This window comes from Crocuta crocuta, unplaced genomic scaffold (genome assembly GCF_008692635.1).
Source record: "Crocuta crocuta isolate KB4526 unplaced genomic scaffold, BGI_CrCroc_1.0 scaffold1269, whole genome shotgun sequence".
NCBI lineage: Eukaryota > Metazoa > Chordata > Mammalia > Carnivora > Hyaenidae > Crocuta > Crocuta crocuta.
In genome coordinates this window covers 275,664-287,378 of record NW_027531335.1, presented here as the reverse complement: position 1 = coordinate 287,378, position 11,715 = coordinate 275,664, and the positions used below count along the sequence as shown (strand labels likewise).

General features: G+C 42.8%; 1 protein-coding gene across 1 annotated transcript in view; it reads right to left on the bottom strand.

Annotated features, from left to right (window-relative positions):
- DOCK11 (dedicator of cytokinesis 11) overlaps positions 1-11,715 on the bottom strand; it is a 147,138-nt gene that overhangs the window by 65,930 nt on the left and 69,493 nt on the right. Inside the window, exons 30-34 of the mRNA XM_077771917.1 lie at positions 10,300-10,478; positions 5,286-5,402; positions 3,319-3,394; positions 2,446-2,555; positions 408-519 (exon numbers count right to left, since the gene is read on the bottom strand). Of these exons, the coding sequence (XP_077628043.1) occupies positions 408-519; positions 2,446-2,555; positions 3,319-3,394; positions 5,286-5,402; positions 10,300-10,478 (594 nt within the window). The remainder of the gene's footprint in view (positions 1-407; positions 520-2,445; positions 2,556-3,318; positions 3,395-5,285; positions 5,403-10,299; positions 10,479-11,715) is intronic.

Here is an 11,715-nt window from a genome sequence, read left to right as displayed (position 1 = left end):
TCCATGTCTTTTTATTTGCTTTTTTTTTTTTCCTCCAAATCCTTTGTCAAATAAAAGCTAAGGTATTAAATACAACTCCTGGTTATCATTTCCTTCTGTTGACATTGGTCACTTAATGCATGATAAGTGCTGCATGAAGAAGCATGCCGAGCACTTCGTACACGATGGTCTCCTCTTCGAGGCTGATCTTTAAATTAAGAAAAAAATTAGGTCAAGGAATCACACCTGTGTGACCCAAATGATCCTGCCTGCAATTCAAATTACAGGGACATGTAAAGGTCAGGGCCTTCAAAGATCTAGTTCTACCTGCAGGCGGTCTGCATACCGACGGTGATCAAATATTTGTTGCACGAACCTGTGAGGGCAGGTGGCTGGCAGAGATTGTGCTTCATAGGCTGGTAACTCACCTTCAGAAATCATTTTTATTATATACAGGTAACACATTAAGAGGCTTCTGATTTCGTACTGATCCAGGCGGTTATACTGAGATATACTGCTCCGTGTAGAGCCCTGGCGGGTCTGTAACACAANAGATAGTTTCCCACAGCCTTTAGCTCAATAACCCATTTGCGGGATTTTTGTTTCGTTTTGTTTGTTTGTCTGCAGGGGGTAGGAAGGGCAGAGGGAGAGGGAGAGACTCTCAAGCGGACTCTCAGCTTGACGCAGGGCTCTATCTCCCGACCGGGAGATCATGGCCACCCGGGCACCCCAGCTCAGTAACTGTGTCAGTAGTCCTGTTTGGGAAGACGCTAAACCTAAATCCAACTTTTATATCCTACTTAGAAGGTCAATGAGCTGAATTTTTATTGCTACTGCATGGGGTAACATCACCTGACAACACCCGGGGGACTTCGTCGAGAGAATAGCCATGAACACTCTGTTTCGTCCCCATAAGTTCAGTGTCTGTTACACCGAGGTAGTTAAAAATTTAACTACTTAGTAGTTAAGAAAAAATTTAAAGAGTCATATGTGGCTATTGCAGGAAAAATAGCTTTTCCAGGAAGGAGGGACTTAACTAAAGTTTATGGAAGCACAGAAACACTAATTTGAATCTTTCAGAGTTTATTAAAATCCAACCAATAAATAATAGGAAATCTGTATATTAAAAAAAGATGTTTTTTAAATGCTTATTTACTTCTAAGAGAGAGAGAACGAGCGAGCGAGTGGAGGAGGTGCAGAGACAAAGAGGGAGATTGAGAATCCAAAGCCGGCTCCAGGTTCTGAGCTGTCAGCACAGAGCCTGATACGGGGCTCAAACCCATGGACCGTGATATCATGACCTGAACCAAAGTCGAGTGCTCAACCAACTGAGCCACCCAGGAGCCTCAGGAAATCTACATTTTTAAAAAAGAGCTAATAGTACAAGATCACTACCCCAAGAAGAACCCAGTAATACTTCAAAACTAGAGCTTCTACAGAGTAGTGATGTTCCTATTACTTAATGACTTTGGTTAAAATATCAGTTGTTAAACATGACAAGATCAGACTTATCTGGGGATTTATATGAATAAGGGTATTAATAATCCACAGATTATGAACAAGTCATTTTAACCTCTTTGTCCTCTGTCTGCGTTACCTGTGATGTCTGTTGACAGAATTCTAAATGACGTGAAATAGGAACCTTTGTGAATGAGGTACTATTTACCCCCAAGGCTCAAGGAAGTATATTCCAGAGGTTCTCAGGGGGTGGGTTCCCAGCCAGCAACATTGGCATCACGTGGGTGGGGGAGAGGGGAAGGGGGGTGATGGGCATGGAGGAGGGCACTTGTTGGGATGAGCACTACGTGTTATATGGAAACCAACTTGACAATAAACTATTTAAGAAANAGCTGCTTCAGATTCTGTGTCTCCCTCTCTCTCTGCCCCTCCCCCACTCGCTCTCTGTCTCTGTCTCTCAAAATAAAATAAAGATATAAAAATAAAGTAAAATAAAATGAGGTTTCTTCTGCCTCAAGGCAGACAGACTCACCCAAACTTTAATGTTAGAGGCTATATTCAGATTAGGTGGCGCTGGGACACTGAGATCATCAGTTTGAGGACCCAAATGTGTTCCCCCCGCACCTCCCGTGTTAATTACTCTACTACAAAAGCATGACCTGCAGAATTAACCCGGCCAGGGAGGCAATTAAATGACAAGGTGCATTAGATATTTTAAACTTGAACCTTCCCTCTCTAGAACAGGTTACAGTGTGTGAGGGTTAAAGGAGGTATTCCAAGTTAGAACTCTTCCTGATGTACACCTTATCCTCCATAAACAATTGTGTACATCCAAGTAGCAGCTGCCATAATGGGAAAGAACCAGCAACATCCCAGAATTATTATGGGATGCCTTTCACAGATCCAGGACGGACTACAGGGGAGTGGAAAGCCTTTTATTTACATGAAAAGAAAGACTGTCGTAGCCTCACATGTTACCAGGGTGATCCTATATATTTAGGTTCTTACATTTTCAACAGTTCCGCTCTGATCTGGAAATCCTGTTGCCCCTTCTGGGATGAGGGAACCTCTTGAATCTTCCCTCTTAATCCCATGTCCATTTTGAAAAGCCCCGTAAGCTGGAAAAAAGCCAAGTCCTTATTAACAACAGGAAGAACGGTCAAAAAACATTTTTTTTATTTTTGAGAGAGCGAGCGAGAGAAAGAGTGTGTGTGTGTGTGTGTGTGTGTGTGAGCAGGGAAGGGGCAGAGAGAGAGGGAGACACAGAATCAGAAGCAGGCTCCAGGCTCTGAGCTGTGGGCACAGAGCCTGATGGGGGCTCGAACTTGTGAACCACGAGATCATGACCTGGGCCCAAAGTCGGACGCTTAGCCGATTGAGCCACCCAGGTGTCCCTCAAAAAACATTTTTAAAAGTAAGTACCGGGTTCATTTAAATACAGGTTTTAGGGAATAGATCTTGGTCATCTAAAACGTAAAAATTTCTGTATTTTATCAATATACCGTAAGCCTTACAAAGGGTAATTTTTTTTTAACCTCCTGAAATACTTTCCTGTGTATGAAACTACAGGAAGTTCCTTGGAAGCAATAAACGAAAGCTACTCAATTTTAGAGATAATTCTATAGATAAGGAGACCTGGGCCCAGAAAAGGGAACTGTCTTGTCCAAGACTGGAGACAGATAAGAGGATTGGAAAGCAGTGTTTTTCTCATTATCCTCTATTCTGTCNTGTGAGTCCGATTCTAATTAAACTTGAGGAGAGATCCTGCTATGTCGTTTTTTTCGCTATGAAGTATTTCAAACAAAAACATAAAAGCCAGAGAAGTACAGGGTGCACATCTGAACAGCCATGTGGTGTATAATCTCGAAGGGACTGAATTACCCGTGTCTTTGTCGGCGCTCAGACTCCCTCTACTCGTAGGTGAGGTGAAGCCGCAGGCAAACTCGTCCCTGGATGCCTGTAACACAGCAGGGTAGGTAACCTGGTCATTTAAACAAACGTGCCCACTGGGCTGAGACATCGGAACGGACAGGGGGAGATGTGACCCTAATTTGAGACAAAGCTCGCTGTGAAAGTCGAAATCAGGCAGCGCTACTGATATTTGGGGGACGTGTCTTTAAAAACGGGGGCACTAGCATCGTGTCGCAAGCGTGACCTCTGGCTGAGTCCTCGAACTCTAGATGGCTGGGAAAAGCGACAACTGATTGCAGTCTACTCCGGTTCAGTTCTCCTTGGAACCAGGGGGCATTTCTAGCAGGGCGGGCGTGACCGGAAGTCCTAGGGGCGCTGGCGCTACAGAAGAAAAGCAGAGATAAGTAAAATATTTCCAGACGTCACCGTCCCATGCTGTGGACGCGGCCTAAGCACAAGTAACTGTGTTTGTGGAGAAAGAGCTGCCCGGAATGCTCATTTCCGCAATCAGCTGGCTCTGGGCATCAGCGCCATCAGGGAGGCTTAGAGCAGCTCTCTCAAGGGCCCCAGGCAGGCTTGACAAATCGACTAGGACTTTTGATCGTTTGATCTTTGATCCTTTGATCAGGGTCGTTTCCAAAGCTGTAAAGGACACAGTATCACCTGCCACCGAAAAAAAAAAAAACAACCACATGGCTACTGAAAGCATGACGGTGATCTTGGTCCATAGGAACACGGAGTGGGGGCAGGGCAGGACTTAATAGTCCCACTGGGCAGGCTATAAAGTGTACAATTCTGAGTACTACAATTTATTTATTTACTTAAAGTTTATTTATTTCTTTCTGAGAGAGGGAGAGAGAGAGCGCACGCACAGAGGGGGGGCAGAGAGAGAGGGAGGGAGAATCCCAAGTAGGCTCCGCATAATCAGTGAGCAGCCTGATGCGGGGCTCGATCCCATGAACCTCGAAATCACGACCTGAGCCGAAATCAGGAGTTGGGCGCTCGACTGACCGAGTCCCCCAGGCGCATTTTAATAGGATGACTGGTAGAATGGAGCATATCCAGAAGTATGAAACCAAACTGTAAAGGGTTTTAGAATGACAAACGATGAAGCGGAGACACCCGGCCTGGAGAGAAATGTAGAAGGCCCTTGGGTGAGGGGAATCGTGAGCAGGCGGGAGTGAGCGTGCCGTACATAACTCTAAGAATGCAAAACTGGGGCAAGTCAGTTAAGAGAACCCTGTACATCTCATGTGAGAAGGGCCGTTTTAATGATTACAATGGTAAAATGTTCTTTTGCCAAAATTGGAGACTGACCACCCTCCAAAGTTCCTTTGAATGCTGAGATTCTAAAGAGAGAGAAAAAGCACAGACCAATTGGGCTGAGCAAACAGCGACTCGCGGAGAAGAAATGCAGGAAGGCTGTCCCGGGAAGGGAGAAGCAAAGAAATACAGTTGGAACCCTGGTGCCTAACATTTTGGAAATGAAGAATCTTTTCGTTCCGTTTTCAAGTTGAATACATATATGAAGGCAAAGGGCAAGTCTTAAAAACCAACACGGTACAAGAACTAAGGGGTTCTTGGCATTCTCTGGGACCCTGTTACTCAAAGTGCGGTCCTTGAACTAGACGCAGCCAAAGAGGGTGTTAGACATACACAGACTCAAACGCCACCCCAGGTCTACTGAATTAAGAGTCTGTTATAGAATCTGAATTAGAATTTGTTATAACAAATCCCCCGGGGTAATCGTATGCATGTTCAAGTTTGAGGAGCACTGCTCTCGAACAAAGTACGCGTAGCTGTGTAAAAATGGAATGAAAAGGAATGACGGAGCTAGAGACCACAGAGCACGGGACCCCAGTTCTAGGGACCCCGATTCTAGACACATTCGAGAGAAAACGGGAGAAAACGCCACTGGCAACAACAGTGCTACTTACAGAATTGGGCACAGCCGCACAAGGATACAAAGTATCTCGACCTGCTAAGCGCTGGATGTTTTCCAATAGCAGTCCGACAAATGGGAGGTACAACTGTGCTATTTTGGCTTGTTGGTTCTGGAAAGGAATGATCAAAAGCTTAGTAGGTATACACTATGCATATATCCCAAATAAAGTTGGCCCCATCTATCAGTTTCAAGGCTCAAAGTGGGCTAAGAGCCTCGACAAATGAAGTGAAGCAGGAGTCTGTTTACACTTACAGCCTCAAAACTACCACAGAACTTTCATGGTATTTGGATTCACACACACGATACGGTCAATAAGCAGAAGAAGTGAAAAACAGAGAGTTACTCTCTTCCTTAAAGAACCGGTTTTTTGTTTTGATCAAAGCAATGAAGATAATGTGCCTGGGTGGCTCAGCCTGTTAAGCGTCTGACTTTGGCTCAGNCCCACCCCGTCGGGCTCTGTGCTGACAAGTCAGAGCCTGGAGCCTGCTTTGGATTTTGTGTCTCCCTCTCTCTGCCCTTCCCCAACTCACATTCTGTCTCTGTCTGTCTCTCTCCCAAAAATAAACATTAAAAAAATATATGTNTGGTCTCTCTTATAAGAATATATATTTTTTTATAAATGTTTACTTATTTTTGACAGAGACAGCACACAGGTTTGAGCAGGGGCGGGACAGAGAGAGAGAGGGAGACAGAGGATCCAAAGTGGGCTCTTTGCTGAGAACGGAGAGCCCAATGTAGGGCTCGAACTCACAAACCATGAGATCATGACCTGAGCCAAAGTCGGACACTTAACCGACTGAGCCACCCAGGCACCCCTGACTGTGGATTTTAGACATATGTGAATTCCAGGTCTCCTGCTACTCGTTACTAGACTGTGATCAAGTCACTGAACTACAGTTTTCTCTCTGGTAAAATGGGGATAATAATGGTATTAATTTGTGAGGTATTTAATACACTGACATGTAGCAAAGTCCTCAATAAATTTCAGCTGCTACTATTAATTTTTTTAATGTTTATTTATTTTTGAGAGAGAGAGAGAGAGAGAGAGAGAGACAGAGTACAAACGGGGAAAAGGCATAGAGAGAGGGAAACACAGAATCCGAAGCAGGCTCTAGGCTCCGAGCTATCAGCACAGAGACTGATGCAGGGCTCGAACTCACAAACCCTGAGATTATGACCTGAGCTGAAGTTGGACGCTTAACTGACTGAGCCACCCAGGCGCCCCCAGCTGACATANGAAGATCTTTTAAAATAAGTTGCTTTCCAGGGGTGCCTGGCTGGCTCCGCTGGTGGAAAGCACGGCTCTTGATCTTGGCATTGGGAGTTCAAGGCCCACGTTGAGTGTGGAGGGTACTTAAAAAATAAATTAAAAACGGTATATCCATCCATATGGTGGAATAATATGCAGATTTTTAAATAATAATCTTTAGGATGTATTATTAAGTAAAAAAGAAAAATGCATAATGGCTTCCAATTACATATATACACACCTATATACATATACACCTGTGCATGCACACAGTAGACGTATGTAGNGGGGATCTCGAAGCAGCCTCTTCTTTGGAAGCATTTTTCCCCCTCGATTGTGCATTTATTTGGGCTCACTCTGGGAGACCCAGTAAAAATTATGGGAGCCTGGGGGCGCCTGGGTGGCTCATTCGGTTGAGCATCTGACTCTTGATTTCGGCTCAGGTCACATCTCAAGGTTTGTGAGATTGAGCCCGGTGTCAGGCTCTGTGCTGCCAGAGCAGAGCCTGCTTGGGATTCTCTCTACCCCCTCTCTCTCTGCTCACTCTCTCTCTCTCTCTTAAAACACACACACACACACACACACACACACNTGAATCTGCTTTACTTGAATGTATTTGACAAATACGTTTGTTTACTCAGGCCCCCTGTGAATTCTTTGGACTGAACAGAGAAAGGAATTGAAGCTTTGGTTTACCTGGCCCAGGAAGCAAAGTTCTACTGGAGAGAATCTCACGGTCTTTTAATGGCTACTTAAAAAGCCTCTGAACACAGAGAAGAGGGCTTTAGAAGTTTCTAAAAGGTTAACGAGCTTAACATTTCAATCTTTCTCATACTCCAAAGCCTCAAATACTCAAGTAGGCATAGTGCTGAACTTACAGGTAGCAATAGTTACATGCGTATGTGTGTACATATACTGTTCTCAGAATTTTAAAAAGGAAATAACGTCCAAATAGGTGACAGAAAATATTTAAAATCCCACGTCTAAGTAAGACACTAGTGAAATCCCATTTCCCTTCAGTTTCATCTGAAGAAGAAGGGGTAAAAAGTACCACTTCCTGCTTCACTTTGTACTATTCCCGCGAATCCTTTGAAATCATGGCTAAAGACCTTCTCTTCCACACCATGCAAAATCCTCTTCTCTACTGCTAGCCATACGCGGCAGTGCTAACTGGCATGTTTACAGGGTTAACAAAGTCTGGGTGAAATGGCTAACTTTTGAGAGATCTTTCCGTTTAGACGTATTATACCAGCGAACTTGCGTGAAGACAACAGCAACATCCACAAAAAAGAAAATGGCACATAAAGGAGCAAAGTACTCTAAGTGGGAATGTGCTACTAGAGTTATAACATGACAAAAACCAATGTAAATGGCGGTGACAAATCACATCTGAAAGCCAAGTTTAAATCTACTTTAAGATAGAATCACATGAAGAAAATAAGAAAAATCTGTAAGTAAAAACACACACACAAAAAAACCTTTGTAATTAAAGAAATGTTAAGTGGATGGAGCTGGCAGGCATTTTGTTATTTTTTTTTTTTTAAGGTTATTTATTTTGAGAGGGAAGGAGCAAGCGAGCGAGTGAGCACATGCGCATGTGGAGGAGGGGCAGAGAGGAGAGAGAATCCCAAGCAGGCTCTGTGCTGATGGCGCAGATATGGGGCTGGAGCTCCTGAACTGTGAGATAGTGACCCAAGCCGAGATCAACAGTCGGGACGCTGAACTGAATGGGCCACCCAGGCGCCCCAGGCATGTTCTGTTTACTAAGGACAAACAAGAACACTGTAGAAAGAAGAATTAAGCCCTAACTCCAAGTCAGCTTTCCAAAGGGATTATAACAATACATGATTTCCTAATTGGTATTTGTCTTTGAATGTGAAAACAAAGGGACAAATTACTTTTCTATTTACAACAATGGTTTTTAAATTTTTATTTGTTTAATTTTATTTAATTTCTAGATAGTTGACACACACTGCAATACTGGTTTCAGGGGTCGAATTCGGTGTTTTACCACTTCCATATGACACCCAGCACTCATCCCAACGAGTGCCTTCTTTAATGCCTGTCACCCGTCCAGCCCATCCCCCACCCACTTTCTTGCGTCCACCCTGTTTGCTCTCTATGGTTAAGAGCCCCTTGTGGTTTATTCCCCTCTTTTCTCTTCCCCCTCTTCCCCTATGCTCATCTGTTTTGATCTTAAATTCCACATATGAGTAAAACCACACGATATCTTTCTCTCATTGACTTATTTCGCTTCACATAATACACTCTAGCTCCATCATCAAAAATGGCAAAGGAACAAATTATCAATTATGAAATGGTACGGCGTTCCCTTGAGGCATCTGATTCCAGGTACATAAGTTAGGTCCCTCTAAATCCATACAGTTTGCAATCTACTTAAAAAAATTTTTTGTTTGTTTGTTTATTTTTGAGAGTGGGAGAGAGCATGAGAGGGGGAGACAGAATCCGAAGCAGGCTCCAGGCTCTGAGCTGTCAGCACAGAGCCCGACGCGGGGCTCGAACCCACCAACCATGAGATCATGGCCTGAGCCAAAGTCGGATGCTTAACTGACTGAGCCACCCAGGCGCCCCTGCAATCTATCTTTTTAAGCCCATAGGGTTTAACAGTAATAAGATCTGAAAGTATTTGTTAAAGGTGCAGCAAGCAGCAGCTATAGTGATGGCCTTCACACAGAGACAAGGTGTAACGTATAGAAGGTTTAGAGCCACACCCACATTTTTTCAGTAAGAAGGAAATCTCTATTGTCCATATTTCATATTTGACATAGTTAATGTCTTACTATTAATCACTTAATCCGTAATATAACTCACTTGAGCATATATATTAAGATCTATATTTGAAAGAACACACATGGCCATAACCATGTATGATTTTTAAAAAAATCATTACTTATATAACAATCATGAGCAGTTAGTGTTCTTTACACACGACTTGAGAAACCAGTGTCTTTCTTCAATAGTTAACTGAACAGTACTTTATTTTATTCTTATTTATTTATTTTTTACAGTAAGCTCCATGCCCCTCTGGGTGGCTCAGTTGGTTAGGCATCCAACCTCAGCTCAGGTCATGATCTCACCATTTGTGAGTTTGAGTCCCGCGTCTGCCTCTGTGCTGACAGTTTTTTTTTTTTTTTTTTTTTACAAAGCAGGCTCCAAACCCCAATGTGGGGATTGAACTCAAAAGCCTGAGATCAAGAGTCACATGCTTTACTGACTGAGCCAGCCAGGTGCTTCCTACCGAACAGTATTTTTATTTATTTATTTTTTAATGTTTTTTATTTATTTCTGAGAGAGAGAGAGACAGTCAGATGCTTAACCGACTGAGCCACCCAGGCGCCCCTGAATAGTATTTTTAAAACTGAACCATTTGAGGGGTGCCTGGCTGGCTCAGTCGGTTAAGCATCTGCTTTCGGCTCAGATCATGATCTCACGGTTTGTGGGTTCGAGCCCCACGTCGGGCTCTGTGCTGACGGCTCAGAACCTAGAGCCTGCTTCGGATTCTGGTGTCTACCTCTCTTTCTCTGCCCCTCCCCTGCTTGCACTCCATCTCTCTCTCTCAAAAATAAATAAATATTAAAAGAATTTAAAACCTAACCACTTGATACTGAGACAAATCTTATTTACAAAAGTAAGCTCATCAATGCTCATAGTACGTTCCTTACTGAAAACTTCATCTTTAATGTAATATCTCAGCAGAAATCAACTAATGCAATACTGATTACATGGACATCCTTACCTTGTGCTGGTATCTAGTGTCAAATGCATGTTTTATCAACAGATTCTTTACGACAGAGATAGCTGTGTATCTGATCTCGTAATTGTCTTGCAGAGCAATGGAAGTTTCCCTCAGAAGTAAACCAACCAAGAAGTGATGCTTGCAATATTCATCTGATAAACTGTATTCAAGATTTGAATCTGCAGTACAATGAAATTTAAAGCCCATTTACAATAATAATAATAATTTTTTAACAAGTACTTTAACATTAAAACACCGTATGTATTACTTAGTACCATGTGGCCATGCTCGCAAGAGCTATACTTTGGCTATGAACAAATGTGAACAATTCTTCTGTCATATGGAGCATGCACAATTTTTACAAGACAGGTGCACGCATAATTAGGGTAGGTGACAGCCTTAATGATCACTTCAGTGGGTAAGAGCGCCTCTAGATTTCTTTTTCCTACATTCTTTTTAACTCTTTAGGAATCTTTAGAACCCAGAATGAAAGAATACTCTATTTGGCAATGTCTTTTAACACATTTATTTAGGTCTGAAGAGATTCAGCCACAACTACAAACTGGACTGAGTCCGCACCACAATACTTGACTTACTGACCCGTTTGTACTTGTAAAACAGTAGGAAAAAGAAGACAAAGACAACTGTATCGTTGTAATGCTATTAACCGTCGACCATTCTGGTAAAGGTTACGTACTGGCCTGGGTGTGCATACAATCAAGTACAGAGCTTTGATTTCATAAAATCACTTCCAACTAGGTCTTTCACTCCCTTTTAGGCCTCAGTCTATCTTAAGTCCCTGCTGCCAATATTCTGGTCGGCACTTGTCTTAAAACTACCCACAAAGGATTGTGATCAAGTTTAGTAGTTTCTACAGATTTTTACAATCTGTATTTCCTCTCCTCTACCCTTGAATTCAATGAGGCCATAAGGCTGAAGGATATGTTTCTTTTCTTTGGCCTCCTCTTCAGCAGTTAATATAATGCTATGTACTCAGTTAGGACATAAGAAGTGCTGTGAGCAGTCAGATTCGATCGTAAATCCTGACGATCTGTACACCCCTTCTTTTCTCGGACTTCCTCATAGCTACCAATAAACTGCGGGGAAGTATTTGAGTCATATGGGCTCAGAATCTAATACGGGAGTAGTTGAGCGGGGTGCTTGGTTTCCTAAACGCGTTTTCTTCATTTTCACTGGCTGNCGAGTTAAACCTACCTACTGAAGTCAAACGGTCCACCGCAAATGAAAAAAAATCTAATTAATATATGAAAAGAAAAGGGACAAATAAAAAACATAGTAACATAAGAATAGTGCTACACAACAAATCATTCAACAAAACTAGCAACGGAGATAACATTTAATATATACACATTCCTATTCCACTCTGCCTTTATACGCTCCTCGCAGTGGAAAAGC